Genomic DNA, 27,596 nt, shown 5'->3' with positions numbered 1-27,596 from the left:
TGCCAGTTGCGTCCGCCGCGGCCTCCGCGCATGGCAGATGATGCACTGGTGGTTGGTGTGCGCTTCGAGCCCAAAACAAATTATTTTGGGTATTTTGCAATATTTTGGGAATAAATATGTGTCTTAACAAGTAAAGTCACTTCGACTAACGGAAAAGTGGAAATGTATTGACAAAGCGTTGTCTAAAGAATGAGGCGACTTTTGTGTGTAGATTTTACTTTCTTGTTGCCAACTTTATCATCTAAAGTTCATCAAGTGTTGCCGCTGATCTCGCGTTCGTGAGTGGAACAGAACTCTCCTGTGGGTAAAGCGATCTTCGGACAGTTGCCATGGCAACACTTCTTGACTGTTGCAAGCAGAACGTGTGAGTCAGCAACGTCTTCCGATTGAAATGCAACTTTCTACGACGTACCACCGCCATGCGCCCAACACAGTCCGTAGCGCTTTCCCGGTTGTTCACACCAACTCACTCGGCACGAAACTTCTCCTTGGCTCTCATCATCAAGCTCACCAGTCCGCGCTGACGACGTGCCGCTCCAATGTTGTGCTTCACGTGAATTCCCGCTCGACTCCGTGGACGGGTCCGCGTTCTCCTGTTCTCCGTCCTCTTCAGACTCCGCGTCATACTCTACGTCCTGCCACTCGTGGTCGTCCTGGAAGTGTTCACGCTGTCGAGAAACCGCGTGATACGTGGCCACTTGTCTCCTTTCTTGCAGTGGCGGAAGGTCCCGAGTGTACTCGGTTCTCGGCTGCAGGCCATTGAATTGGCCCTCGGGTGCCAAGCGCGTGTTCACGCGGAGAGGTTGTACCGCGGCGCCGTAGCGCATTATCACGTCCTGTTGGCTGTCGCTGACTGCTGACTGCGAGACCCCAGCTCCATTATCTGCTCTGTTGCCTGCCAAGAAATTGTCACCTCAAGCACAAGACGCACCAGCAAAAAGTTTCGTTACCTGGTTGTCGCGACATATTATGGACTGGATGATCTCAAGCTCATTCGATCTTGCTGCATAGCTCACGCGGCCCCCAGACTTGCGTTTAGTATGCAGTTCTTTCGCGTTGCAACTTGCAAAAATCCACTCATTTGACAATTTGACAGGTTACTTTTTGTTTTGTCGAAGGAGTGTTGGTTATTGGCAACTCACACAGTCGGACACTTATATAATCCGCCCGTCTCAGCTTGTGGTTGGCAATATACAAACTATTGCCACGATTTTTTTTTTTTTCAGCCTATTCGCTCTTGGAGTCTCTAGCACCCTTCACCTCGAGATATGCCCACTTGATCCAAGGCAGCAGAGCCTCCAAGTCCTTGGTCTCCACCGTGGCGCCGCACCAGATACGCAGACCGGGCGGTGCGTCACGGTACGAGCCAATGTCGTACGCCACCTGCTCGCGCTCCAGCAGCGACTGCATCTGCTTCACCTCGTCCTTGGACAGACCGTCGATCAGCAGACACACGGACGTGTTGGAGCGGATTGCCTTGTCCTCCGCTAGGAACTTGAACCACCGCGAGTTCTCGGCTGCAAAGTCCTCCACCACCTTCAAGTTGCGCTGCGAGATGGCGATCAGGCCGTCCTGGCCGCCCACACTCTCCGTCCATCGCAGAGCGTCCAGGTAGTCCTCTACACACAGCATTGAGGGCGTGTTGATAGTACTGCCTTCAAAGATGCCCTTCAACAGCTTGCCCGTGCTGGCGTTAGTCATACGGAAGATCTTGGGGATCGGACGGTTCTCCGGCACGAACGACTCGAGACGTTCCACAGCGCGCGGGCTCAAAATGATGATACCGTGGCCACCTTCACCACCAAGCACCTTCTGCCAGCTGAACGTGCACACATCGATCTTGTTCCACGGCATCTCCATGGCAAACGCGGCCGAAGTCGCGTCGTTGAAGATCAAACCCTTGCGGTCGTCCGGGATCCAGTCGGCGTTGGGGACGCGCACTCCACTGGTTGTGCCGTTCCACGTGAACAGCACGTCGTGGTCGCAGTTCACCTGGGACAAGTCCGGGAGCTGGCCGAACGGCGCGCCGAACTCCCTGACGTTGTCAAGCTTCAGCTCCGTGGTAACGTCCTTGAACCACTGCTTGCCGAACGATTCCCAGTAGCACACATCCACGGGCCGTTCGCCAAGCATAGACCACATGGCCATCTCGAACGCACCAGTGTCTGAAGCCGGCACGATACCCAGATGATAATCTTCCGGGAGCTTCAGGATCTTCTTGGTACGAACAATAGCCTCCTCCAACAAGCCTTTACCCAACTTCGAGCGGTGACTACGACCCAGTACGATGTCGGGAATCGAAGCCAACGAGTACCCCGGACGCTTCTTGCAAGGTCCTGAGCCAAAGTTCGGCGACGCCGGCTTCACGCGCGGCTTCGGGTGACGCACAACTGCCACTCCTGCTTCTTCAGCAGCGTCGGCACCCTCCTCATCGGTAACGCTAGGCTTCAGGAACGTCTCCCAGATTCCACCAGATACAGCTGTGTTCAGCTCAAGCAGGTTGACACGACGTAGGTTCGTTAGCATACCCAGCGCCTCCAGCTCGTCCATCACAACGTCCGGGATCGCTTCATCCACGTTCAGTACGCTGACAGCAGCAGCAGTAGCTTTCTCACGCGCCAACCCGAAGTTGCCGATATTGATCTGGTGCTTCGCCAGCACCGACGTCACCTTGTGCAACACACCAGGTTGGTCTGTGTTGTTGAACAGCAGCATGGAGCCACTCGGGATGGCGTCCATGGGCAGGTCATCGAACGAAACAAAGCGGAGCTGGCTCTTGCCAAACACGGTGCCTGTGATCTTCTTGGACGTGCCGTTCTCCTTCTCAAAAATGACTGTAAGCTGGTCCGAGAAGCTGCTGCCCGAAGCCTCGTCGTGCTTGTGCTCTACAGTCTGGATACCCATGACGTCCGCGAGTTGCTTGGCGTTCGTGAACGTCACCTCCTCTTCGAGCATATGCGAGAGCAGACCCTTAAGTACACCCTTTACAAGCTGTCCCGACAGCTCCGACGACGTGACCTTGGGACCTTCAGCAATAACAAGCACGCGCTTGAGACGGCTGTCGTCCAGTAGCTGGGCCTGCATACTACCCAGCTTCTCAGCCAGTGACAACAGTGGCATGAACTCCTCGCGCTTGCCAAAGTCGATATTGGGCGCGTTAAGTACGCCCTTGAAAGACTTGCCGGCCAACGCGTCGTTCACCTTGTAGGCCAGGTCGCGCGCCACCTTCTGCTGGGCGTCGGTAGTGAGTGCTCCAATGTGGGGCGTCACGATCACGTTCTCGTGACTCACGAGCTTCTTCCAGGCGTCCGAAGCAGGTGACGGTGCAAGGATATCGAAGGCCATACCCGCGACTTTGCCGTTCTCAATGGCTTCAAGTAGAGCCTGATGGTCGATCAGACCGGCGCGCGCGCCGTTGATGAGCTTGACGCCGTCTTTGCAGAGCGCTAGACGCTGCGTGTTCACGAGGTGCTTAGTATTGGCGTTGAGCGGCACGTGGAGAGAGATGTAGTCACTGCGAGAGAACAGTTCGTCTAGAGATACAGGCTCAATGCCGTGTGCCTTGGCACTAGCATTGGACAGAATGGGGTCGTAGCCGACGACGTTCATTCCGAAGGCGTTGCAGCGCGTGGCCACCTCGCGGCCGATACGTCCGAGGCCCACAATACCCAGCGTCTTGCCGTGGATCTCCGAGCTGCGCACGGCCGCCTCGGACGCGGCGTCGCCGATGCGGGAGACGGCTGAGATGAGCCCCACCGTGAGCTCAGCGGCCGAGATAGTGTTGCCGAACGGCGTGTTCATGACCAGCACGCCCTGCTTGGTGGCGTTCACCATGTCGATGTTATCCACGCCCGTGCCGGCGCGGCCAATGAGCTGCAGTTTCTGCGCGGCGTCCAGAACAGCACGGTCCACCTTAGATCCAGAGCGCACGATAAGCACGTCGTAGTCAGGAACCTGTGCCACCAGTTCGGCGTGTGAGAGGGCAGTGGAGACGGCCGTGACGTCGTGGCCGGCGGCGCGCAGCAATTCGGGGCACACGGGGTCGATGGGGTCGCTGCACAAGACACGCGCCATGGCGGCCGGCGAGCGATGGAAGCTGCGGGTAGCCGACGGCGTCTGGATCTGGAGCAAGCGAGACCCGCGCGTCCACAGAGCGCGGCGCAGCATGGAGCTGGAGAGGAGCGGGTACGTGTGGGGCAGGCGAGTTCGCAAGTGGTCGGCTGTGGCCTATTGATGATCCATTCATGCAAATCTTGAGTCACTTGGTGTTTGAAAGACAGGATTTCCACCAATTGCCGATTTTACGTAGGTATTTTCAGCCAGTCACTTTGCAGTTTTTTCTCTGAGTAATCGCAGAGATCATGCTTTGGCCGAGAACCACGAGATTTTTTTTTGTCAGAGACGAGGATGTCAAGTGCGTGGCAAGTTGTAAAACTCTTGCCATTTTGCAGCATGTAGTAATTTGCACCACCATTTTCAGTTGCTTGAAGCAGCAAAGATCACGTAAAGCAGAAGGCTGCAGCCTACCCGCAGGTTAATACCATGGTAGTCTACAGATAAGGTTATGCAGTAAGATACTAGTCTACCAGGACACCGATGTCCAAATGAACAACTGGTTTCAAACAGATGCGTCTGATTAACCTGGACGACCTAAAAACTAAAACCTGCAATGCCTGTGGTCGGCATAGACGATCGATGCTGCCGGCTGTGGGCAGGGATGGAAATCAATGCGGACAGGGGGTTGTAAACCAAGTATGAACGCCTCAAACCTCCACTAGAGCTGAAGCCATTCTTCAAAACGAAAGGCAGCAGTACAATCAGTATTCTCCAGTGTCTTCACTACACTCAGGCCTTCTGTAACCATGTCGGGGATGCATCGATTCAAGAGTCTATATGAAGACGACTCGTGCACTGGAGCGCCAACCGGTGTCTACGCTAGAAGACAAAACGACTGCGAGAACCAAGTCGGCTCCGGTGGTGCTGCATGTGACGCTGTCTACGATAGTGACGATCTTCTGATTGGGTATGTGGAGGATAGCTGTCACGATGGTCGCGGCGCCGGTTTCAGCGCACTGTTCGACGGTGAAGCCTACATGGCTTTCGACTATTACTGGGAAGACGACTGCACCAACTACGACAATTCTGCTGCATACCGAGCCGGCGGCGATTGCGAGGCAATGATCGTAGACGACAAAACAGCTAGGAGTGCTACACTTTCTGTCTCGAGTTCGGGCTTGGTGTGGACTCGAAACATGGGCCCCATCGCGACGTCACTTGGATGCCCTGGTGAGGGTGCCCCTGGTTACTACGAGTTTGACGTCCCCAAGTCGGATATTAACACGGGTGCGTGCAAGAATTTCAAAGATATCGGGGGTGCATTCTCCTTCTACGATATATCCGATCCTCCAATCCCAACCACGTCCAAAGCCACATCGACTACTTTATCACCAACCGCCACCCCTGCTACGTCACCACCCACATCATCAACCCCGTCGTGGGATGCCACCAGCAACAGCCAGGGAAATTCGAGCTCTACACCGTCGTCCGGCTCGACCTTGCCTCCAACCACCTCCGGATCCAATCTGGATGGTTCCAGCTCGGGGTCCCTGTCATCAACTCCATCGCCATCAACTTCTACTGGACGTGGCCTCTCTGTTGGAGCAGTCTCTGGAATTGGTGGCGGTGCTGCTGTCCTGGTCGTGGTGATCATTCTGTTGGCGTGGTGTATCGTGAGGCGAAACAAGAAGACCAAGGAAGCTGATTCAAACTCACTGCAAGAGCCGTTCCTAGGAAGAGGTAGTGCTTGGACTGGTGGTACCACCGATGGTTCGGATATGTCGTCCTTTGGTCCAGGTCTCTGGAACGATGACAAAATTATCGCCACTCGCGTTCCTCGTGATCAAGTGGTTTTCGAAGGTCTCATTTGTCGCGGTGGATACGGAGAAGTGTATCGCGGCACTTATAACCACAAACCAGTCGCCATCAAAATGTTGCTTCCCGACATGCGAGGTGATCTGAGAAAGGTTAATGCTTTCCTAGCAGAGGCTAAGTTGATGGCCAGTCTTGCCCACCCGCACATTGTGCAATTCGCTGGTGTGTCGTGGGCTTCTCTCTCAGACCTGTGCGTGCTATCGGAGCTGATGAAAGGTGGAGATCTGCGGTCCCTATTGCAACAATTCGAAGCTCAAGGCCACCCGCAAGGCATTGACGACGACAAAATCCGCATCGCGTACCATGTTGCTCAAGCATTAACGTATCTCCACTCGCTCTCTCCGGTCGTGATTCACCGCGACTTGAAGTCGAAGAACGTGTTGCTTACAGAGAATTTGGATGCGAAGCTCACGGACTTCGGTATCTCGAAGGAACAGCAGGATAACACAATGACCGCAGGTGTTGGGACGATGCTGTGGATGGCACCAGAGGTCATGATGGCTGAACGATATACCGAGAAAGCCGACATTTTCTCGTTTGGAGTGCTTCTATCAGAGCTGGATCTGCATACGTTGCCGTACTCGCACGCCATGCGCGATTCGGTGACAGGTAAAAAGTTACCTGGTGCGGTCATTATCCAGAAAGTAGCATCTGGTGCTCTGCAAGTCGAATTTTCGCGCTACTGTCTAGATTCGATGGTAGAGTTGGGTAAGGAGTGCATTGCGCTGGATCCAGCAGCTCGACCATCTGCTCCGATGATTGTTTTTAGGTTGCAGACGATCATGAAGGGATCCTTCGGTGAAGGATACGTTATTTAGATGTGCTATGGATTCCCACCAGTCTTAGTGTCGTCTAGTTCGGCTGCTGGGCGATTTCGTTCTGAACAGTTCAAAGCACTACATGTAGTTCATTGGTGTGGCTCTTGGTATGGTACCATCAAATAATACAGTGTGTTTTTTTATTGTTAATTTGGTTTTTTTTTTGTTTTTTTTTCCTATAGAAGCCTTGTAAGATACAATGCGCGACTTGATGTCGTTACCTAGTCGAATCTGGTCATAATACAGTGTTTTGTTTACAGAACTCACCGCAATTAGTGCATGTTCATAATTAGCGACATACGCGAATTAGTGTCACCGCTATTCAGGACCTATTCGAAGTTTGAACGGCGTGAATAACTTTGATTGTCGGCGTTTTGGAATTTGAGCCTCTGCGGAATTCTTTCGTTGAGTTTATATGAATTTAACTTTACTTGTAAAAGCACACCGAACTAACATGTAAATACATGCCATGACCGAATACGATCCCTAAAATCTCTTATTAATCCGAAACGTGAGCTCAAAGGGTCATACGCGATCAATGCGTGAGCTCCTGATTTCACAATTCACGAAGTACCCACCGGATGCGACCTTTTGGGGGAGCGATCTTTTCTCCAAAAAAAAAGGAAGCACAACTTACCGCTAAGAAGCTATCGGTGTTATCGACACCACTGGTGGGGCTGCTGTCATGGCTATAAGCCAGGTTGGTCAGCTCATTCACCAAAAGGTAGACCGACAAACATCCACCACTGACAGTCGGAAAATTGACATTGGAGCTTAATCCCGATTTGTCGGGATGTATCGCTTCACAAGCATCTACCAAGACTCATCGTGCGATGGAGCACCATCGGGTGTTTTCGTTCAGCAGAAGAACGATTGTAAGAACCAAGTTGCATCTAGTGGATCTCGCTGTGCCGCCGTGTACGACGACACCAATAATCGTGTCGGTTATGTGAACGAGATGTGTCATGAAGGACGACGCGAAGAGGGTTTCATCGAGCTCTTTGGTACGCAGCCTTTCATGGCATACGACTACTACAGGGGTTCGGACTCAACATACGAGAATTCAGTTGCCTATCAACTTGCTGGCGAATGCATGAAACTGTACGATGGCTATTCACCGTTTGGGAGCGGTACTATTTCGATTTCGGATGGGTTTGTACTATGCATGTCAAACAAGGGAAACACTAGCAGTAGTGCACTTAACTGTCCTGGTGCGAGCGGCCTCGACTACATCGATATTGAAATTCCTGTCTCGGAGATCAACCGCTGCTATAATGCACCCAACGTGGACGGTGCATTTGTCTTTTATAATAGGATCTCCACAGTGGAGTCCTCCAGCTCCAGCTCGGGTTCGTCGATCACGTATTCTTCAATTGGAAGCGGACTGGATGTTGGATCGGAGGAGGAATTTTCTAGCTCAGGTAATGGCTCCGTATTCGGAGATTTTAACTCTGGTTCGACAGCAACCAACCCGTTAGGCTCTAGAAGCAGGTCGGACTCGTCTTCAAACGAAAGAGGCCTTGATGTTGGATCGACAGTAGTTGTTACCATCGGTGCTGTTGTTGTCGTCGTGATCATCATTTGCATCACGTGCGTTTTCCTGAGAGTACTCCAGGGTAAAAATCTCACTTCTCGTTCATCGTCACAAGACGCATTACATAGAAATGGTACTGCTGGGACTGACAGCCCTACCGATGGATCCACGAGAGATTCCAATCTCTGGGATGACGATGCCATCATTGCTACCCGTATCCCCCGTGATCAAATAATAATCGGAACTATGATCTCTCGTGGTGGATTCGGAGAGGTCTACCGGGGACAGTATAACAATCAAGACGTCGCCGTCAAGATGCTGTTTTCTGAAATGCGGAAGGATCTTAAAAAGGTGAATACCCTTCTGGCCGAAGCGAAAATGATGGCATGTTTCGATCACTCCCGGATCGTAAGCTTTGTAGGCGTGGCTTGGGGGTCGCTAACCGATCTTTGTGTTGTGATGGAGCTTATGAAGGGAGGGGATCTCCGTGCGTTGTTAAAAGAATTCGAAGCGAGAAAACACCCTCAGGGCATTGACGACAGTAAAATCTGCATCGCTTCTCATATCGCCCAAGCGCTTACTTACATGCACTCGTTGTCCCCGGTCGTGATTCACCGTGACCTGAAGTCGAAAAATGTGTTGCTCACGGAGGACCTGGAAGCGAAAATTACTGACTTTGGCGCTTCGAAAGAACAGCAGGATCAAACAATGACCGCAGGAGTTGGTACCATGCTATGGATGGCACCGGAAGTGATGATGGCAAAGCGATACTCTGAGAAGGCCGACATCTTCTCTTTCGGCGTTCTCTTGTCTGAGTTGGACTTGCACACGCTGCCATACTCCCACGCCAGAATTGATCCGGAAACCGGCATGAAGCTGCCGGACGCGGTTCTTATCCAGAAGGTGGCGTCGGGCGATCTGAGGATCACATTTTCGCCCTACTGCCTAGACTCTATTGTGAAATTGGCGGAGGAATGCGTCGCGCTGGACCCGGCAGCTCGACCTGGAGCCCCGATGGTAATGTTCCGGCTGCAAACGATCGTGAAGGAGTCATCCAGCGAAGGCTACCTCAGTTAGGAGTCGTGCACAATGAAAGTGTTACAACAAGCACGGTTTGAAAGCACCGATACACGTATCTCCTAAAATGTTGGTTTAAACGAACCGAGTATGAAGAGATGCAGCAAAACGTCAAAGGAAGTTCTTTTCAACCTACATGTACTACTACAAACGAATTCAATTGCTGGATACGTTTGATAAAATAAGTTGATGTGCGTTTCTTTTTGCAAATCGATCCGTATTTAATAAGTAGCAACAGTACCGTACTCTACGATTTGAAAAAAACCTCCTATATCAAATATACTACCCTGTGGGATCTACTGCCAAAGAACTGCCAAATAAAATGAAAAATCATAAACCTCACTATATAATCCGATATCCTATCTTACAGAAAGTTTGCGACGATTACCCATCTCACAAGGATAATTGGCTCGCGTTTCCAAGCAGACTGGTGCTTGGGGGCGATTGCAGTATCATTCACACATCCAGCAAGTTTCCCCATTCTTAAGATGTTGCGTCTTTCGCGTATGAGCATGCACATGACCCGCCCAGCCAGCGCTGTAGTGCGCGCGATGAGCACATCCAAGCTGAGCTTGGAACAGCTCGCAAAGCGCCAGAGCCTGAAGGGCGCGCGTGTGCTGGTGCGTGCCGACCTGAACGTGCCACTCAAGAAGAATGCCACCCCGGCCACTATCACGGACGACACTCGTATCCGCGCCGTGCTGCCCACACTCAAGCTGCTGCAGGGTGCAGGCGCGCGTACTGTGCTTTGCTCGCACATGGGCCGTCCCGGTGGTGAGGTTAAGGACGAGCTGCGTCTCACGCCGGTCGCCGCGCGTCTGGGCGAACTGCTCGGCAGCCCCGTAAAGAAACTGGACGATTGCATCGGCTCCCAAGTGGACGCCAGTATCGACGAGCTGCAGGACGGCGAGATCGTGTTGCTCGAGAATGTGCGGTTCTACAAGCAGGAGACCAAGAACGACCCTGAATTCGCTAAACAGTTGGCCCACAACGCCGACATCTACGTCAATGACGCCTTCGGAACAGCCCACCGCGCCCACGCCTCGACAGAGGGTGTGACGAACTACATCCAGACTAACGTGGCCGGGTTCCTCATTGAGAAGGAGCTAAAGTATCTTTCCGGCGCCGTGGACGCCCCCGTGCGTCCGCTCGGTGCCATCATTGGCGGCGCCAAAGTATCCACCAAGATCCCCGTGCTCAAGTCGCTGCTGCAAAAGTGCGACAAGATCATGATTGGCGGTGGCATGATCTTCACGTTCTACAAGGCACAGGGTCTGGACGTCGGCAAGTCCATCATCGAAGAGGACATGGTCGGTCTCGCCAAGGAGATTCTGGAGGAAGCCAAGCAGCGTGGCGTGCAGATTGTTCTCCCTACTGACGTTGTAGTTGCCGACAAGTTCGAGGCCGACGCTCAGTCGAAGGTCGTGCCCGTGAACGCCATCCCCGCTGACTGGCTGGGCCTGGACATTGGCCCGAACTCGCAGGATACGTTCGCCAAGGAGCTCAAGCAGTGCAAAACGGTTGTATGGAACGGACCCATGGGCGTGTTTGAGTTCCCTGAATTTGCCAAGGGCACGTTCGGTGTGGCCAAGGCCCTTGCGGAGAGCACGAAGGTTGGTGTCACGACCATCGTGGGTGGCGGCGACTCTGTGGCTGCGGTTGAGCAGGCAGGCCTTGGCGTCAAGATGAGCCACATCTCCACTGGTGGCGGTGCCAGCCTGGAGCTGCTCGAGGGCAAGGTGCTTCCGGGTGTTGCCGCTTTGAACGATGCTTGAGAGTTATTCGTAAAAAAAAATAACGTGATGCAGCAGATTAGAAAGTGACTCGCCTCACTCACACACTCTTCAATGCGAAGTATTGAATTATACTGAAGTGGCTTTATCCTTTGGACGTAGGAGCTGTCCTATCGTCGCGACTAATGTAAAATGCATCGAGCATTGGACTTTTCGCGGTTGCAGCTCTACTTTAGTGCACTGACCGATTACGCTGTAAGTTGATCGAGAGCAGCACCTCGAAACACGATCGGCAGTTGGTCAGGTTGGAGAATTCACTTGGCTAGACTTGAAAAGATGTTAACGACTCTGTGCCATGAGAACAGCAAACAAGTACAGTAATGCTACATGTTTACATGAAGTTGCGTTGCTTGTCTTCGAGATTTAAGACAACACCGAAGTCGGCCCTGTTCCACTATTGCGACGCGATATGTCAAAATAGGGTTTTACACGAAATAAGTACGTCGCTAACTACTGCGTCACGTCTGCATGCTTGCAAGCGTTATCAACAGATCCAAAACACCTCCTGATGGGCCTTAACGGCACCGTCAGTGATTCACCAACAAAACACACAAGCATCTCTGCCAATACTGCATCGATCAACTTGCAGTCCATATTGCGCCGGCCGTTGCCGGTGGACCCGATTGAAACACCCAACCTTCAAACTTGTCTTTCGCGTCGTTGCCATACCTCACATTACACACGCGATTCCTTCTCGTTGCAGTGACCATTTGTTTTCCCGCGTTTCCGCGTCCACATCGAGTTCGCTGGGTGTTTTCGCGTAGCCTGGCAACTCCAGAGGGTGTGTCGATGGGGTCACTCACGCCTGGGTGTCTTTCGTGCCGGCTAAACTCTCTTCGACAAAATTGGTCGAGAGACGACAGAACTCTGTCCAAGAGATAGCCCCTGGAGCGAGCGTCTAGCTGTCAATGGCGTCTGGATGCTGCTCGACAGGTGTTTCAGGCGCCGGCGTTAGTAACTAAGCCTTGAGTAACACTGAATGAGCAAGTGAGTCAAAGGCTCGGGCAGTAATGTTCAAGCGAGAGATCATCGATCCAAGAAGGAAGCTCGACCCCAAGTTCGGGCCAGCGACGGTCGATTATTCTAGAACTGCGGCTGGACTATCAATTCCAGGAGCGCAGTGACGGCATCACCAGCGCGAGAGAACTGACGGTTCCAGGATTGCTTCGTGCAATTGCAACCTCACGCGCGACTCGCGTGACTTGCGTGCGTGAGAGCGAACACGCGAGCTATACGCATTATAGGCCGAGTCACACGTAGAACCTCGAGTCGTTCGGCCACAGTCGTCGAGCGGCGAACACCGGCTATTAATCGATAAGCCTTTCCCCATCTTGGTGCCGGGATGGCTGATCGTGTTGCTAAACCTGTCATGCTCGACGCGCTTGCCTCCATCGAGCCGACGAAAGTGCCATCCATGTGTACGCACCATAGTCGCCCGTGCTGGGGAAACGAGTGGGTGAGCTGCGGGCGCGTTGCCGGCGGCACCATGCCTGTTCGACAAAAGAGCCATCGAATAAGAGTCAAGTATCCAAGTGGAGTGCAACGGTGCGCTGCCTCCTCTCCGGCCGTGCAGCGATCATAAAGACGAGCACCTTGGCGCATTACTCGCGCTCCATGTGTTATCATCGCTGGTCTCCGCCAAACCGATCTACTGCAGCAGCACCGATTTAATCTCTGCTACTCTTAAGAGCCCTCCATGTAGTATGAGTGTCCGCAGGCCTCTGCGGGGAGAAATTTATCGCGGGCCGTGATTGAAAGTCACCGTTGATCCACCGCGAACTCGAAGTGTTCAGACAGACGAAGCAAAGGTCGGACCTTCGACTGGAACTTCAACATACATGTTCCTTGTTGTAAACAGGAAGTTGTGTCGAAATCGGGCGAAGTGCTCTCTCTGCGGCATGGCAGCGCTGATTTGCCTCGCCGCGCCGCCCGGATCAAGTTCACAAAATACCACTCGATTCGCACGTTGCGAAGCGTGCTCCGATACGATGGCAGAAAGCCAGCGACGGCGGCAGCCAGGCATGAGTCCACAGATCGGACAGAGACGCGGGGGGCGGAAGATGAAGTGCTACAACGCCAGTCACTGCAGCGATCGACTTGTGGCTCAAAGCCGACGTCTGACGGAGCCCGGGCTCGTACGGACATGCACAAGCCGGCGAGGAGCGTCATGAAGCTCAGCAATCGTAGTGGTCAACCGCTCCACGGCGATTACACGGGACACTAAAAGGCGTAGGGTGAATACATAGTAGTCTGCACAGCTCGAAGCTTAGCTCTCGCCAGTTGCGCCTGCCATGGAGCTTCGATCGCATTCGCGACCCGCATACATGTGTGCTGAAGTTTGTGTTAATTGCTGCCGCAATGAGCTGAGTCTTCGAACGAAGTCAACACTCGCCACACCACTCTGATCTGTCCATCGAATGTTAGCTGTCCGTTCGGCGCTCGTCGTTGAGCGGGGCTGTAGCTCGAGTACACGCAAAAAGGAAGGCCCAGCCAGACAAACGCGGTCGATTGCTCGCTACGTCAAGTCGCGTCCAAGGATCCAGCGACCAGAACGAGCGCCGGTGCCGGCGGAGCACTGGACTGGAGTCAAATATCCGCGTGCAGCACTAATGCGCCAGACTTTCTTCTCTAAACAGCCGCCGCCATTGACAACGCACTCGACTGTTGTGCAGGCACTAGAGCTCCAAGTGTCCCCGTCACTTCGACAGCAACAACAACCGCGCGCCAGCCGAAGCAACAGAACTCCGCAAAAAGTGCAACGGCAGGGCGCAGGCTCTTTCCTTGCACCGGTGCACAAAACGCAGTCCGGCGCCGGCGCCGGTCCAGCACAAGGGGGGACCATGACGGTCACCATCCGGAGTCATTCGAGATTTTCACTCTCCAACCCCATCTACTCGTCCCGCGTAACACCGGAGCGAGAGATACAACCGCTTCAGTAGCTCTTCCGGTCATCGGAATCCTACTACACCCGCGCCCCCCACGACTTAGCGTCGTACATTCCTCCCAAGCTTCGCCTTAAAACAGCAGCTTCCCACCCCCAACTCGTAGCTCGTCACTTGATGAACGCGAGTACAATCCCTTCATTTATTACCGACCACCCCATCCACCAGAAGCAGCATCTCGCTATCCCGGACTCGCCGTCCGCTACTAGCTACCCTGTGCTTCCTCAGATACAGTACCTGCACTCGCCGCTGACCAAAACCCTGGCTCGCCCAGGCGGGGAGCCCGCCAAGCTACCCATGGCGTACGCTATGGCGGGCGGCCGCTTCGACTCCAGCACGTCGAGCGACGACGATGAGAACGTGGACCGCAGCAACAGCTTCGTGCACAGCAGCGGCCACGTAGCCTCGCCGCCTCGAAGCTCCGAGGACGGTGAAGTTGAAGCGGTCAGCGGCATCGCCGCCATGAGCCTTAGCTACATCATCAACGGAGAAATGAAGCAGGTCACACAGGACGACGATGACAGCAGCAGCAGCACCGGCGGCAGCTCGCGCGGCGGCTTCGACCTCTCGTCCATGCTCAACACGGTGTGTGCTAAGCCGGACTGCTACCGTACCATCCGTGGCCCGAACGGCACCTTCTGCAAGTACCACAAGCAGAGTCGCTTCTGTCGCGCCGAAGGCTGCTCCAAGAGCGCCAAGACAGGAGGTTTCTGCATCTCGCACGGAGGTGGTAAGCGTTGCGCGCACCCTGACTGCAACAAGAGTGCCAAGCAAGGCGGTCTCTGCATTTCGCACGGTGGTGGAAAGCGATGCAGTGAGGCAGGCTGCACCAAGTCGGCGCTCGTGGGAGGCTTCTGCTCAGCCCACGGCGGTGGCCGTAAGTGCAAAATGCCCGAGTGCACCAAGACAGCGCTTCTGGGAGGACTGTGCATTGCGCACGGCGGGGGAAAGCGCTGTCAGGTCGAAGGTTGCTCCAAGAGTGCTGTGGGAGGCACGTTGTGCGTCTCACACGGCGGTGGCAAGCGCTGCCAGGCTGAAGGTTGCAACAAAGGTGCTGTGCGGAACGGTGTGTGCATTCGCCATGGAGCGAAGCGCGACCAGCCGTCGGTGACGCCCTAAACAAACAAAAAGGCTCCCGTGAGCCTGGAGCTCGGTTGGGCGAGCTTCAATAGAGGATGACGGAATCGTAACGCGGTTGCCATCGGAAGTGGCCGCAATACATTTTGTTCACATCCCGTACATATTCTTCATTCGAAAATACTGCGCCAAAATGCCTTGTATGCTCTTGCGGCAAAGGATCTGTCGATCTTCCAGCGATGAGAAGCTGCAGCGATATTTTCTTCAACTCGCTTCAATGCATCAAGCAACTTACAACAGGCACTTACATTTACTTAAGTAAAATCCCTTAGAAAATAAATCAAACTGAAGAGCGCGAATTGCTGCTCTGGGCGCGAGATTCCTGCACTCACTTCGAGATGCAACATTGTACCCAAGTCATCAATTGGTCAACGGGTCTTCTAATTCTTCACTCACTTAGCCAAACCGTTTGATGCGCACCTGTATCTGTTGTCGACAGAGGGGGCAGTGTGAAAGGAACTCGCTGCACTTTTGACACGTCTCGTGGCCGCATTGAAACACCGTGTTCTTCATTCTCTCCTCGCAGATGGAGCACAGCAACGAGTCTTGAAGTCTTGCCAGCTCTTCCTCGGCTACGGACGTGCGATGCTGCAACGTCGGCCGTGTCGACTCGTCAGAACCGAAAAGCGGAGCTGATGGTGATGTCGTTTGACCGCATTGCATCGTTGTCGTTGTACTATTGCCCGCCTGTGCCTGTTGCGACTGTGGCTGAAAGACACCGTAATTGTGGCTGTGGTGGACGTTCTCAATAGGTTGCGGCGGCGGGAAAACGTCTACACGCGGAAGATCGGGTTGTACCCTGTTTGATCTGCGACCCAAGTAGTTCATCGCCTTGATTGTGCGATATTGATCAGGTATCTCCATCAACGCCTGGAGCGCAAATTGCGTCTCTTTCATCTGCGGATCGCTGAATCGCGAAGTGATTTTGTGATATTCAACGAACTGGAAGTTGTCAAACTTCCTGTGCACGAGATAATTGTCGAAATAGATCATAGATTCCCACGGGCCGTCACCGACGCCTACCATGACGATACTCAGAGGAAAGTTACTGGCATACGTGATGGCGTCGATAGTCTCCTTTTCGTTCTTGCTGACGGCATGCGGTGGGATATCCACCGAGCGCGTGACTTGTCCATCAGCAATAATGACGAGGATATGATAATCTCCCGTGCGATTGACAATGTTGACGGCTTCATTGATAATGGGCGCAAAGGACGTGGGCCCCGCCATGACCACGTTGCGCACGACTTCTCTGTAGCGCGAGCGGATGTTCTCCAGTGGAAAGCCAGCCTGGCCTTGCCCCGCAAAGGTAAACACTGCGCGGTCGCACGTTAACTCGTCTCCGAAGCCATACACCGGGATGATATTGTCCTCGTCTGCACAACACGCAAGCAACACAGTCGTTAAGAGCCCATCCAGTCCACAATCTACGCTGTTTGACCCACCAAAGTCCCGCAAGGTCCGTCCGACCGTCTCAATCACGTCCTCGTACGGGTTGTAAGTGCTCGGGTCGTCGATATCGTGAAGACTGCGGCCGCTGAACGTTCGCTTGCCGCTCCACTCGTTGGACTTGGTGCCTGTCATCACAACGCAATTATTTACTTCAGCAACTATAATTTTTTTTCTACAAAATTATAGGCGCACAGTCGATGCCGATGATGAGGTTGCAACTCTCGAGACCGCTGCTTCTCAGCGCCTGCGTCACTTGGGGCAGCGACGTGAACTGGTCCGGGATCATCTGCGTGAGCTCGGTGGAGCGGCCGGGAATGGGGCGCGGACCTGTCTCCGTCGTGGAGCGCGACTTCCGTCGGTGCTGCTTGCTCGGCTCGTTGCCCATGCTGTCGTTATGTTTTCAGGGAATCTGTAAAATGAGTCTGTTCGTTCTTTAGGAAAATGGAGCCAACAAAGTAAGTTCACAAACATTCTATTTTCTGATAACGGGTACTAAAATCCGAAAATAAGATTGTGGGTACACTTGGATATTTCGATAGTCGAGCATCTTGTGCTTCAGTCGGCTAGGTTACTGAAATGCGCCGCCTGAATTCGCTTTGGGGTCCAGCTGGACCGCCAGACCATTGTTTCGTGGTTTAATGGGAGTATTTTCAGTGTGCCCTTGGACAGCGCCACGGCATTATCCATTCAGTTGGGTCGGTTACGCTTGTCCACTTCGGAGGGGATAAGATGCAAGATAATCTGTCCTAATTCTTAATTCAAAAGAAGTAACCAACAACTAGAACCACTAGTGGTTACCAACCACTGCCTCTTTGTTTAAGAAACTGCACCCTTCTCTTCCATTGTTCGAGAACATCCATGCACAGTTATTACACCGCAAAGCGGGTGGGTGGATATCATGACTTGTTGGAGAAGCTGACGCTGTCAACTCCGCACCGCTAGTTATTATGTAAGACATCTCTTCGGATCATTAAGAAGGGCGTCTAACTCGTCCTCTGGCGTAGTTTATCGGGATTCCATTGTAGCTCATCGACATTCCCTAAATATATTGTGTGCAGGTTTTCTATCCATCTCGACGACGATAAATTCAATCCGCCTACAGCACACTCGCGGGGTCCCTAGGGTGGGCCAGTTGCTGCTGCGCCGCTGCGTCAGACTTGTGTTCACGTTGCCGGTACATCTGCTCTTCTGCTGCTTGTTGCTCCCGTAGCAGCTTCTTCTTCCGGTGCCGCTCCTTGCGCTCTTTACGCTCGTCGAACACCTCGATCCCGACGAGTCCCAGCTCGCAAAGTCCGATCACGATGGCGCTACGCAGCTTGGGGCCCGAATAGAGCGTCATCTTAAGCACGGATTTCAGCACGACAGCGTAGAAGATAGCGACGACCAATGAGGCCAGCATGAGGTTGTATTTGTAGTTTCGTGCCTTGCGCAGTCGCTTTATCTTCCAGCAGAAGAGGAACTTGGCGAAGTAGACGAGGAACCAGGCGAAGGCAAAGGGTGTCGGGTAGAAAATGTAGATCCACTGTAGCAGTCGTTGGTTCTCGTCCAGCTCGCCTTGAGTGTACTTGCTAGCGACGAAACTCGCGGCGTGTGTCGTACCGGCGCCAACGTCGAAGAAAGCCACGACCACGGCAAAGATGGCGAAGAACGTCAGAGACGCGTACAGCCACCGGTAGAAGCGCTTCTGGTGCACGAACCCCCAGTAGCCGTCTGACACCGTCAGCATGTTGCGGATGCGGCGCCGCTTCCCCATGGTGTCTGGTGATCAGCGGTGGCTTTAGCAATAGCCCAACAGTTTGTTGTCGCCTTGTGTTCTGAGCAGAATGTATATTTTTTTTAGCAGGTTTTACTAAGTACATGAATCATTTCATAGAGGTCGTTAAGTGCGGATATGTGACGTCACACAACGGTTCTTGATGCGCATCATCTGAGGCCTCCATAATCGCCCCACGCCCTCCCCCTCCGCCATTTATTTCTCCGCTGATCTCCACCAAGATGGCTGACCGCGTGCTCGAGCTGCTAGCGCCTGTGCAGGCGGCGCTGGAAGCGTCTCCTTTGGCTGTGAAGATTACGGCGGCTGTTGGCTGCCTGGTGTTGTCTCGCCTGGCGTTGCAGGTGCTCGGCTCGGTGTACACGTTCTTCCTTCGTCCGGCCAAGAGCCTCAAGGGCTTCGGCCAGTGGGGCGTGGTCACGGGTGCCACGGATGGCATCGGCAAGGCGCTGGCCATGGAGCTGGCGCGCAAGGGAATGAATGTCGTTTTGCTGAGCCGCACTCAGAGCCGCCTAGAGGCCGCGCGCGACGAGATCCTGGCCAAGTACCCCAAGGTGGAGGTGGAGATCTTGGCCGTGGACTTTAACCGCGTGGACGAGCCCAGCGTACGCGAGGCGCTGCAGAAGAAAATGGACCAGGTCAAGGACGTCGGCGTGCTCTTCAACAACGTTGGCGTGTCGTACGACTTCCCCGAGTTCTTCGATCAGCTCCCGGAGGACCGTGTGGACAGCCTCATCAAGCTCAATGTGGCCGCCACCACCATTATGACCAAGCTGGTGCTGCCTGGTATGGCGCAGCGCAAGCGCGGCGTGGTCGTCAACCTGAGCTCCGGCTCGGGCCGCATGGTCGTGCCGCTGCTCAGCGAATACTCGGCCACCAAGAAGTACGTGGAGCAGCTAACGCTGTGCCTCGCCGCCGAATATGCTGCCAAGAACGTTCACATTCAGTGCCACGTGCCCATGTTCGTGTCTACCAAGCTGGCCAAGATCCGCCACTCGAGCTTCATGGTGCCGTCGCCCGCTACATACGCACGCGCGTCGGTGGCGCAACTGGGCTACGACACGCTCATCTCGCCCTACTGGCCGCACGCGCTGCAGATCTGGCTGTATGAGAGCGCACCCACGTGGCTACTGGCTAAGGTATGTTAGTAGCAGCGAAGGTTAATACGCCATCGTACTCGCATGAAGCTCTCTTCTGACTGACGAACTTTACAATTGCGTTTTTCTCCAGGCCGCCATGATGACCCATCTGTCGCTGCGCAAGCGTGCGCTCAAGAAGCTTGAGGCCAAGAAGAACCAGTAGACGTAGCAACTAGCGAGCACGTGACTCGTCATCTCGTCCCCACGTAAATGACGAGCACCGGTGCACTGTACATGTAGCAGACTGCTTTAGGCAAAACCGTTCTTGCCACACCGACAATAAATGCTACGTGGTCGCTCGCGTGAAACGTTCGGCTTGTCAAACACTGCACCGCGCTCTACAGCCTTTCAAGATTTTTTTTTCATACCTTGGTCACCAACGTATGCGTCCTGTTAGACCGCTCTGGCGCGATGCGCAGTGTTGGCGGCCTCGGCGCGGGAGGTGGCACTGACTTTCGGCGAGCTGCCCGCGCCGTCGTCATTCCATCGCCCCGCGCAGTACTGTCAAGGGCACCGATACACCGTGCCGCGTCGATATCCCGGGCCGCCGGTGTTGGGTAAAGCGCTCGGCAGGAATGGATGGTTGGCTGGCGCCAGTGCCTCGGAGAGATCTTGGGATTCCTCGTCGTCACGCTCATTCGAAACGCTTGGCACCACTGTCCATCTCGGCGGATCTGAATTTGAATGGAACCACTGTTCATATATCTGGAACTTTCAAATAAGACGGTGCCTCAACTCAAATTTGCTGTTTCTTTCTTGCTTGACATCGTGTTGCTGCGCTTGTCTTGGTCTCTGCAACACCAGCAAGCAAGCGCCCCAGAAGAGCCAGCAAGTCGTGAGCAGCGGTTCAAGCATGCGCCAAGAGAAGCTCGGTGACGACCATTTTGTGCGCCGATTTTCCAGCGAGATTGAGCCGGATCACCAACAACGAAGGAACAATTGCCAGGAAAACTTTTTTTCTTCTCTGCGAAGAGCAAAAAACTTTTGAAAAAGATCTTGGCCGCTGCGACGTCGGAAGCAAGAACCCAGCGCTTTGCGCTCTGCGTTGTAGCGGTGCGATACTCACACATGGCGGCCGTCAGCTGACTCCGGTGTTTTGGGTCTGCTGGATATGGGCACCGCCGCAAATTTATCCAGCTGCGTCACCTGACCGTCGGGCTCTCTTCTGCTAGTCTATCCGTCCCAGAAGGCATCATTACCTGTACATGTATGCCTAGAGCCTGTTCACCATGCGCAGTAAGAAGCAGCAGGTGGCGGCATTTCATGTGGGGGCCGTGATCCTAAAAAAATGAATTTGGCGCGCTATTCCGACCCTTCGCACGCGATTTCAAATCTCTAAACCTGTCAGCATTCAATAAAGTGTACTGAATTCCGCTGGATTACTGGGCTCCATCTTGATTTTACTAAGAATTAATTGATTTCCTCACCTGCGTCAATACATTCCCTGCTACATCCGTTACCATCTGCCAAATGTGGTACCGCTGCTGCCCGCCACGACTCGCGCACGCATGTGAAATTGAGAGGCGTCTTTTCTGCCGCTAGCCTCAACGTTGCCAACTCTCTCATAGTTGCTTTTCCATTATCCTGCGCAAGTTGCCCGGAATTAGCCCGCCCAGGTCTGCGCCACAGAAAAGATCATCATGGGCCTGGAGGATCTCAGCGTATCGGGCGCGAACTCGGCGGCCGAGCGCGTCGTGGACGACAAGACCGTCGCGCCCGCCGCCTCCGCGTCCGCCGCGGCGCCTATCGAGTCCGAGGCCGCCGCACTGCGTCGCCGCACATCAATCCCCAGTACATTCTCGTTCGGCGGCGTGGATCATGCCATTCCGACCGCTGACGTGACCCAGCGCCGCTGGCGCAGCTTCGACGCCGCCGTATCCGACGACTCGACTACGTCGTCGGCGCTTGACCAGCTCACGCGCCGCATCCAGCAGGAATCCCAACACGTGCTCAAGCGCAAGGCCCGCCTGTCCAAGCGACGCGAGCTCCTGCGCAGCGTAAAATGTTTGCTCAGTTCCAGTCGCCGCGACCAGGTAGCGCTGCTTCAGATGCAGCTCGTGGCCGAGGTAGCCACGGGCAACCGCTCGCTGGCCGTACTCAGCGACATGCGCACGCTGCTCGCATTAGACGAGGCCGACGAGCTGGCCACGGGGTCACAGCGCCACCGCGGCAGCTTCGCCGCTAGCCAGACGCTGCTGGATGGCATCGAACAGTCGGACCGCGCGCTAGCCGAAGATTGGCTTCGACAGGTGCTACAGCTACAGGCCAGTTATTTGGGCAAGCTCATGGAGCTGCACCGCCAGAAGAGCCTGCAGCCCAATGGTCTGACGCTCCAGCAATTGCTGGAACAGGTGAACAGTGTCACTTCCGCCAAGGACGAGCCCACACTCGCTCTCGTGCGCTTCGAGAAGCTATTGAGTCGCCAGAAACTGCTCAAGCCCGAGCTTAAGAAGGCGCTGGACAAGCTCTGCTTGGATACCATGCGCTCCTTCACGCGCGCGAGCAGCCAGCCCGGACCCAAGACGGTTTTCGACGACAGAGAGCCGCGCGACGTTATGCAGTCGCTGGTGCAGGAGATTGTGAGTGCCGTGGCCGCTGAAGCCAAGCTGGACAAGGCGCAGCTCCCTGCTCTGCGCGTGTTCGTGGAGCACATGGTGTTCAGCCGTCTCGCCTGCGCGTGCTACCGTGGCACCGCGGCCGACCTGGATGAGCTCAATGCTTCGTGGCGTGAACACGCGGCCAAGATGCGCGAGCTGAGCCTCGAAGAAGTCGGAGTGCCGGTGCAAATCCCCCAGGAGGCCAAGCAGCAGGAGATCTTCACCGAGTCCATCGCTGCGTTTAACCAGCTCCCGCACCTGGTGCCCTCCAGTGTGCTGTCGTCCTTTATGCGTGCTGTGTGCACGCTGTACCGGGAGGCCAAGGACGGACTTGGTCTAGATAGCAGTTGCATCTCGGCCGACGTGCTGCTGCCTCTGCTCGTGTACGTGCTGAGTCGCTGCGAACTCCCGCACCTGCACTCGCAGGTGTATCTGATGGAGCAGTACGCCATCGATGAGTCCCAGGACGGGTCCGAGGCCGCCTATTATTTGGCGTGTCTGCAGGCTGCTATGGGCTACATCATGGGCAACTGCACGGCCGACGAGGCCGAAAACCAGTGAGTGACGTGTAAACCCTTCCTGTGGTGTCATGGTCGTGAACAGTTCGACGGAGGCTTCTCCGTCGAGACAAGATTATTTATCCTATTATGTAACAATACAAGCGAGTCTTTTATCGACAAAGCGTGTGTGTTCTGGTTCTCTAAAGGGTAAGTCGTTCATGGAGCACATTATTGTAGCGAGTCGATCCAATGCCGCACATTAGCGATCGCACTCTCAAGATCTGAAGAAGAACAGTTAGTATCAACAGATATGTGGACAGAAAATCCTTGGACTTACTGACGGCACCGCAGCGCTGTAACCAAGGTGACTCAAGCAGGGTATCAGCTGAAGCGCGGTCGAGTGGGTTCTTTTGAAGACAGTGGTGTAGGAAGTCGCAGAAGTCCTGTGAAAAGTACTGCGGTGAGAGTGCTGGCGGCGGTGCTTCCAGTACGCTCTGTAGCATATCGATACACGACTTGTGCTTCGGGTACGGGTAGACGCCCGTAGCGGCCTCCATGAGCACGAGACCGAGACTCCAGATGTCCGAGCTGTAGCTGTACTGCGTGTGCTGAATACGCTCAGGCGACATGTATCGGAAGGTGCCTACGAATGTGCCGCACATGGCTGCAAAATATAAACGTCAAGAGACAGCCAATTGATGAAGAATTCTGAACTCGTACCGATGGAGTTGCCGAGCTCGGAGGCGATACCGAAGTCCGAAAGTTTGACTTGACCCTGACTGTTGAGCAAGATGTTAGGCGGCTTGATATCGCGGTGGACACGCTTGTTAGTCTTGAGATATGACAGTGCGTGGAGGATCTGGTAGGCCACACTGGCCAGGACATGCTCTGGGATGGTACCGAGCTGGTGAATTACATTTTCCAATGAACCGCCGTCCATATATTCCAGAGCGAGCACCACGGCACCGTCACGTAGGAACGCGCCGAAGAAAGTCACGAGACACGGACATTTCGCGTCGAACAGCGCGTTGATCTCCCGGATAATCTGTTCGCGTTTGGTCTTGTCGTACATGTTGATCATTTTAAGCGCCAACGGCGTGTTGGTCGGTCGGTGGCGCGAGATCAGTACGCATCCGCTGGCGCCGCGACCGATTACCTGTCCGCCCCATTCCAGTTCTTCCGGGACGACGCTGAAGGCGCGACCTGTTCCTTTTCGGACGACCCCTGTAGATGTGATAGCATACTTGCCTTTGACGTAGGCGCCGGCACCGGCGATGAAGGAGTTCTCTAGGTTGTTCATGGTCCTGTTTGACGACACCAAGCACTGCGGACGGAGGAGACGATCGAGATCTGATAGCGTCTCTTCCGGTGCCGGCCAGCGATCAAAGATGTTTAGACGGTCGTCTCAGAAGCATTCAAGCTGGCTGCTTTGAGTGCTGCACGCATGCTTTACTGGCCCCTTTGACGTTGACAGACGTTTCGTCGCCGCGCAGACATCCAGAAGTATACATTGGCAATAATAACATGGCATCCGAATAGTACCAGTGATGGCCGTTGTGTACGTGAGGGCGGACCACAAAGCTGATCAACCAGTTGTAGGGAAACGCACGCCCAATGCCAGTTTCATCGTAGCCGTCATGGCGCAGCGTTCTCTGAACTACTAGGACAGACGAAATGGATGTGATTGCCATGTTTGCCATGATGAACGTAACAAGCTCAGCGCTGAAAAGGAGAATTGACAATTGAAGTTGAAGGTGCCCGAATGTGCTCGCCGATATCTTTAGGAGCCACGCCTCGTCTTGGTGGTCTGATGACGGGTATCCGATATCTTTAGGCTCTCCGCGGGTCATGCATGGTACGTGTGTACTTAAGAGCCCAAGCATTGTTTATTTGCCCGGCTTCCAGCCAGAGCTCCGGGATCAAGATGCGCGTGCTCCAGATCACCGGGTTAGTGCTGCTTTGGGTCTGGACCGGGGTTCAAGTCGCGACGGCCGCGTCGTGCGCCGACCAGGTGTCCTCCGGCGACAAGAGCGTCGGCATTTCAGGAGAAGAAGCCCTGGATTGTCCCTCCGCCGGCGGCATTGGTTGCTTTAGTGGAAATATCCAGTGCCGCTTCTGCATGACTTTCAGCACACCGCAGAGCTCGCACTTGGCCGCGTGCAAGACGACAGCTTCGAGTACCTCGACGTCTCCGACTATGACTCCTTCTGTAGCTTCAACGGTGGCTCCGACTTCGGATGAAGACTGCGCTGAAGCCCTCACGGTTGCATGATCCAAGAATTCCCACCACATCTACATCTACGCTTTTACTATTTTATGAGCATTTGAGGCCGCTAGCGACTTGCAAATAGACAAAAATGCATTTCACTTTAAGTTTTCACAGTGTAAAAACAGCATGGCTACACTCGAAGAGTGATGGTCATGCTGGCATTGCATCACTCAATTACCGTAATGCGAACCAACCCGACGCCCACAGCGCCGCTCTTGGTCTCTATTGAGAAGGCATTGCATGTGTATTTCTCTAGCGAATCTTCCGTTCTGGATGCCGAAGACCCCGTCCAATTCCGCTCTCAGATGCTGCTTCACGACAGCGACGGCAGCGCTGATGATACCGAACGTGACGATGAAGTGGCAACACCCGCGACTGTTGATAACACCTTGCTTGGCGTGTCAGGAGAATCGTACACAATGCAGTTGGCAGTGATTCTCCACGCGTGGCATTCGACCGGCACGAACCCGCTTGTATCACTGCCATCCACCACCGAAGAAACCTCAATTGACGGTGTGACTCCCGAGTTCACAAGCCGACAGAGAATTCTAGAAGTCTCAGTAGACGCCATCCACTCGTTCATTACTGCAATCGAAGGTGGTACAGATAAAGAGGTTTTAACAGCAACAACAACACTAGTAGACGAGTTAGGCGGCGCGCGTGGCCTCCTGACCTTGCTGGGGTTCCAGCAAACCGTGGGAAGTCGCACCTTGGCACCGCTCACGCTTTGTCAATGTCTTGCAGCGTTCGCACAGCGTCACACTCCCGGTGAACCGCTCACGGTCGGTGCGAGGGCGTTTAGCAAGCATTGCACCAGAAGTTCGAGTGGTTGGTGGGGTGAGCTGAAGGGGAACGATGTAGCCAAGAACCTGCGAGCTGAGACCAAAGTCCGCGAACTACTTGCTGCAGCTACCTGGAAGAACATCCATAGCCTCCCACACGCTCATGCGACGATGGAAATCCGCAACGCATTGGGGTACGGGGCCCGGTGGGATGCAGAGACTCAAAACTTCAGAGGATTTCTCGAGCCACCAATGCTCAATGGCCATGAGATCAAGTGGCGACACTAGGCGGAATGAGCGAGGAAACATGCAGGTCGAGACGTTATGGCCGTTGTAGCTTGAGACGACGTGAGTCGTTTCACGAATAGCATTGAAAATACAGCGACCAACTTGACAGAGACGTCTTTTTCATCCTTTGAAGCGACTAACATGACACGTACTTGACGTGACACCAAGCGGAGAACGTGCTTGATGCTGGGATCTTTTTGCGATGCAGTGGTTTCGAGCTATCATCGTTATCCTCGCGCTCAAACGCCTTGTCGTTCGGTGGAGTTGCGGTGCAGCTCATTCGCCAATTGGCAGACTGTTTCCTACTCGACAATCTAGGACAACTCCAGTCGTTTACTAGCTGAGAATCGATGCGAGCTCTTCAGGTTTTGAGCGCATTCTTGATGCTGATTGCGCTCAATGCAGGGGCTACAGAAGCTACTACGTGTGCTGACAGGGTGTCGACCGGTGACCAAAGTCTTGGGATTAGCGCAGTGGCTGACGCTTCCTGCACGGCTGGCGGCCTAGGCTGCTTCCCGTACGGAGACCAATGTCGTTTCTGCAGGACGTCTGAATCCAGCGAGGCCACGCATCTGGAGCTGTGCTCTGAGATCCAAGCCTCCGAAACAGAATCGACTCAGAAAACCGAGTCTACGACGAAGACTACACCTCCGCAGGAATCGACAGTTAATTGTCTGTCGCTCGTTTCGGTTGGCGACCAAGGTGTCGGCATCTCAGCTATAGCAGCTACGAATCCAACGTGTGCAGCTAACGGGTTGGGTTGCTTTCAGAGCGGACAGTGCCGGTTCTGCCAGACGAGAGCGACCGCGCAGAGCGCGCCGTTCCTCAAGTGCTCCGACGTTGGCGGGACCAGTACGACACCGACAAGCTCACCGACATCCGCCCCTGTGAACACCCCGTCACCTACCGTAGCCTCGACTAGCACCACCTGCTCTTCGGTTGTGTCGAGATCTGGACTAGAAGGCATTTCGTACGTCTCGGAGAGCCGCTGCAACGTCGCTTCTCCGACACTTGTGGGCTGCTCGGCTCGGACTTCGTGCCGTCTGTGCCGCAACTTCAAGAACGAAGCCAACCAGTATCTCATTAGCTGCAAAGTGCTGAAAGATCAAGGGGCTACTGAAAGCGCGGAGGCCACTTCTTCATCTACTGGGACGGGCCAAACGGAATCGGTCGCTACGAAAGAGTCCCAAGAGGATACGCTCTCTCAGAGCTCCGGCAGTCTCACTGTGACGACGTATACGGGTGATCCGAACCCTGCATCGATCACTACCCCTATTGGAGCCGTTGCTGCGGTTGTAGCGCTTATTGTGGTGGCTATGATGAGCATCATTTACGTTAAGGGCCGCCGTGATGCCGACGACGAGCCCATGACCCCGAAAGATTGTTCAGATGGAGATCTCTTGACCCCCCACAGTAACAATGGCTACACGCCGCGTGAAGGTTCACTCGTGATGGTAGTGAGTCAGTCGTCGATTGCCACTCTTTGAGATGCTAATGGCCTACTCAATCGATGGTATCCTGGGGAGTCTGTAGTTTACAGCACAGTGAATTACCCACCTGTGCTTC

At 54.2% G+C, this 27,596-nt stretch overlaps 15 protein-coding genes across 22 annotated transcripts; 9 read left to right on the top strand and 6 right to left on the bottom strand.

Annotated features, from left to right (window-relative positions):
- Window positions 1–251: 251 nt before the first annotated feature.
- On the bottom strand, window positions 252–966 carry PPTG_15086 (hypothetical protein; the record flags this gene model as incomplete). Its single annotated transcript, XM_008912100.1, has 3 exons — window positions 252–346; window positions 413–895; window positions 951–966. The coding sequence occupies 3 exons, from the start codon at window positions 964–966 to the stop codon at window positions 252–254; spliced, it is 594 nt and encodes a 197-aa protein (XP_008910348.1).
- Window positions 967–1,227: 261 nt separating this feature from the next.
- Window positions 1,228–4,167, bottom strand: PPTG_15085 (phosphoserine aminotransferase; the record flags this gene model as incomplete). The annotated part of the gene is made up of 1 exon (XM_008912099.1): window positions 1,228–4,167. The coding sequence occupies one exon, from the start codon at window positions 4,165–4,167 to the stop codon at window positions 1,228–1,230; it is 2,940 nt and encodes a 979-aa protein (XP_008910347.1).
- Window positions 4,168–4,805: 638 nt separating this feature from the next.
- On the top strand, window positions 4,806–6,903 carry PPTG_15084 (TKL/DRK protein kinase). The gene has a single exon (XM_008912098.1). It carries the CDS (start codon window positions 4,863–4,865, stop codon window positions 6,747–6,749), a length of 1,887 nt encoding a protein of 628 aa, XP_008910346.1. The 5' UTR covers window positions 4,806–4,862; the 3' UTR covers window positions 6,750–6,903.
- A 639-nt stretch (window positions 6,904–7,542) lies between these two features.
- Window positions 7,543–9,450, top strand: PPTG_15083 (TKL/DRK protein kinase; the record flags this gene model as incomplete). The annotated part of the gene is made up of 3 exons (XM_008912097.1): window positions 7,543–8,339; window positions 8,412–8,634; window positions 8,758–9,450. The coding sequence occupies 3 exons, from the start codon at window positions 7,543–7,545 to the stop codon at window positions 9,358–9,360; spliced, it is 1,623 nt and encodes a 540-aa protein (XP_008910345.1). The 3' UTR covers window positions 9,361–9,450.
- Window positions 9,451–9,728: 278 nt separating this feature from the next.
- PPTG_15082 (hypothetical protein) lies at window positions 9,729–11,504 on the top strand. The gene has a single exon (XM_008912096.1). It carries the CDS (start codon window positions 9,849–9,851, stop codon window positions 11,133–11,135), a length of 1,287 nt encoding a protein of 428 aa, XP_008910344.1. The 5' UTR covers window positions 9,729–9,848; the 3' UTR covers window positions 11,136–11,504.
- Window positions 11,505–12,285: 781 nt separating this feature from the next.
- PPTG_15081 (hypothetical protein) lies at window positions 12,286–15,594 on the top strand. The gene has a single exon (XM_008912094.1). The coding sequence runs from the start codon at window positions 14,213–14,215 to the stop codon at window positions 15,212–15,214; it is 1,002 nt and encodes a 333-aa protein (XP_008910342.1). The 5' UTR covers window positions 12,286–14,212; the 3' UTR covers window positions 15,215–15,594.
- PPTG_23607 (hypothetical protein) lies at window positions 12,699–13,934 on the bottom strand. The gene has a single exon (XM_008912095.1). It carries the CDS (start codon window positions 13,320–13,322, stop codon window positions 12,912–12,914), a length of 411 nt encoding a protein of 136 aa, XP_008910343.1. The 5' UTR covers window positions 13,323–13,934; the 3' UTR covers window positions 12,699–12,911.
- On the bottom strand, window positions 15,285–17,126 carry PPTG_15080 (hypothetical protein). 7 transcript variants are annotated; one of them, XM_008912090.1, is made up of 4 exons: window positions 16,877–17,114; window positions 16,678–16,809; window positions 15,653–16,608; window positions 15,285–15,563 (listed from the first exon to the last, which is right to left on the bottom strand). In XM_008912090.1, the coding sequence occupies exons 1-4, from the start codon at window positions 17,067–17,069 to the stop codon at window positions 15,561–15,563; spliced, it is 1,284 nt and encodes a 427-aa protein (XP_008910338.1). In that variant the 5' UTR covers window positions 17,070–17,114; the 3' UTR covers window positions 15,285–15,560. The 7 variants fall into 7 exon arrangements, with proteins under 7 accessions (XP_008910338.1, XP_008910337.1, XP_008910341.1 ...); XM_008912089.1 differs by having other exon boundaries at window positions 15,285–16,608; window positions 16,877–17,126; XM_008912093.1 differs by having other exon boundaries at window positions 16,678–17,114.
- A 198-nt stretch (window positions 17,127–17,324) lies between these two features.
- PPTG_15079 (hypothetical protein) lies at window positions 17,325–20,869 on the bottom strand. The gene has a single exon (XM_008912086.1). The coding sequence runs from the start codon at window positions 18,435–18,437 to the stop codon at window positions 17,781–17,783; it is 657 nt and encodes a 218-aa protein (XP_008910334.1). The 5' UTR covers window positions 18,438–20,869; the 3' UTR covers window positions 17,325–17,780.
- PPTG_15078 (hypothetical protein) lies at window positions 18,592–21,032 on the top strand. The gene is made up of 2 exons (XM_008912085.1): window positions 18,592–19,594; window positions 19,686–21,032. Exons 1-2 carry the CDS (start codon window positions 18,680–18,682, stop codon window positions 19,755–19,757), a joined length of 987 nt encoding a protein of 328 aa, XP_008910333.1. The 5' UTR covers window positions 18,592–18,679; the 3' UTR covers window positions 19,758–21,032.
- A 202-nt stretch (window positions 21,033–21,234) lies between these two features.
- Window positions 21,235–22,752, top strand: PPTG_15077 (hypothetical protein; the record flags this gene model as incomplete). The annotated part of the gene is made up of 1 exon (XM_008912084.1): window positions 21,235–22,752. One exon carries the CDS (start codon window positions 21,235–21,237, stop codon window positions 22,750–22,752), a length of 1,518 nt encoding a protein of 505 aa, XP_008910332.1.
- Window positions 22,753–22,774: 22 nt separating this feature from the next.
- Window positions 22,775–25,060, bottom strand: PPTG_15076. Of its 2 annotated transcripts, XM_008912082.1 has the most exons (3): window positions 23,412–25,060; window positions 23,029–23,355; window positions 22,775–22,972 (listed from the first exon to the last, which is right to left on the bottom strand). In XM_008912082.1, exons 1-3 carry the CDS (start codon window positions 23,989–23,991, stop codon window positions 22,920–22,922), a joined length of 960 nt encoding a protein of 319 aa, XP_008910330.1. In that variant the 5' UTR covers window positions 23,992–25,060; the 3' UTR covers window positions 22,775–22,919. The 2 variants fall into 2 exon arrangements, with proteins under 2 accessions (XP_008910330.1, XP_008910329.1); XM_008912081.1 differs by having other exon boundaries at window positions 22,775–23,355.
- On the top strand, window positions 24,616–24,963 carry PPTG_15075 (hypothetical protein; the record flags this gene model as incomplete). The annotated part of the gene is made up of 1 exon (XM_008912083.1): window positions 24,616–24,963. The coding sequence occupies one exon, from the start codon at window positions 24,616–24,618 to the stop codon at window positions 24,961–24,963; it is 348 nt and encodes a 115-aa protein (XP_008910331.1).
- An 82-nt stretch (window positions 25,061–25,142) lies between the features above and the next one.
- On the top strand, window positions 25,143–26,030 carry PPTG_15074 (hypothetical protein; the record flags this gene model as incomplete). The annotated part of the gene is made up of 1 exon (XM_008912080.1): window positions 25,143–26,030. One exon carries the CDS (start codon window positions 25,143–25,145, stop codon window positions 26,028–26,030), a length of 888 nt encoding a protein of 295 aa, XP_008910328.1.
- A 350-nt stretch (window positions 26,031–26,380) lies between these two features.
- On the top strand, window positions 26,381–27,517 carry PPTG_15073 (hypothetical protein; the record flags this gene model as incomplete). The annotated part of the gene is made up of 1 exon (XM_008912079.1): window positions 26,381–27,517. The coding sequence occupies one exon, from the start codon at window positions 26,381–26,383 to the stop codon at window positions 27,515–27,517; it is 1,137 nt and encodes a 378-aa protein (XP_008910327.1).
- Window positions 27,518–27,596: the final 79 nt, after the last annotated feature.

This window comes from Phytophthora parasitica (assembly GCF_000247585.1).
Source record: "Phytophthora parasitica INRA-310 unplaced genomic scaffold supercont2.44, whole genome shotgun sequence".
Lineage (NCBI taxonomy): Eukaryota > Oomycota > Peronosporomycetes > Peronosporales > Peronosporaceae > Phytophthora > Phytophthora nicotianae.
Note: the sequence above shows the minus strand (reverse complement) of the source record. Positions and strands in the feature narration are given on the sequence as shown.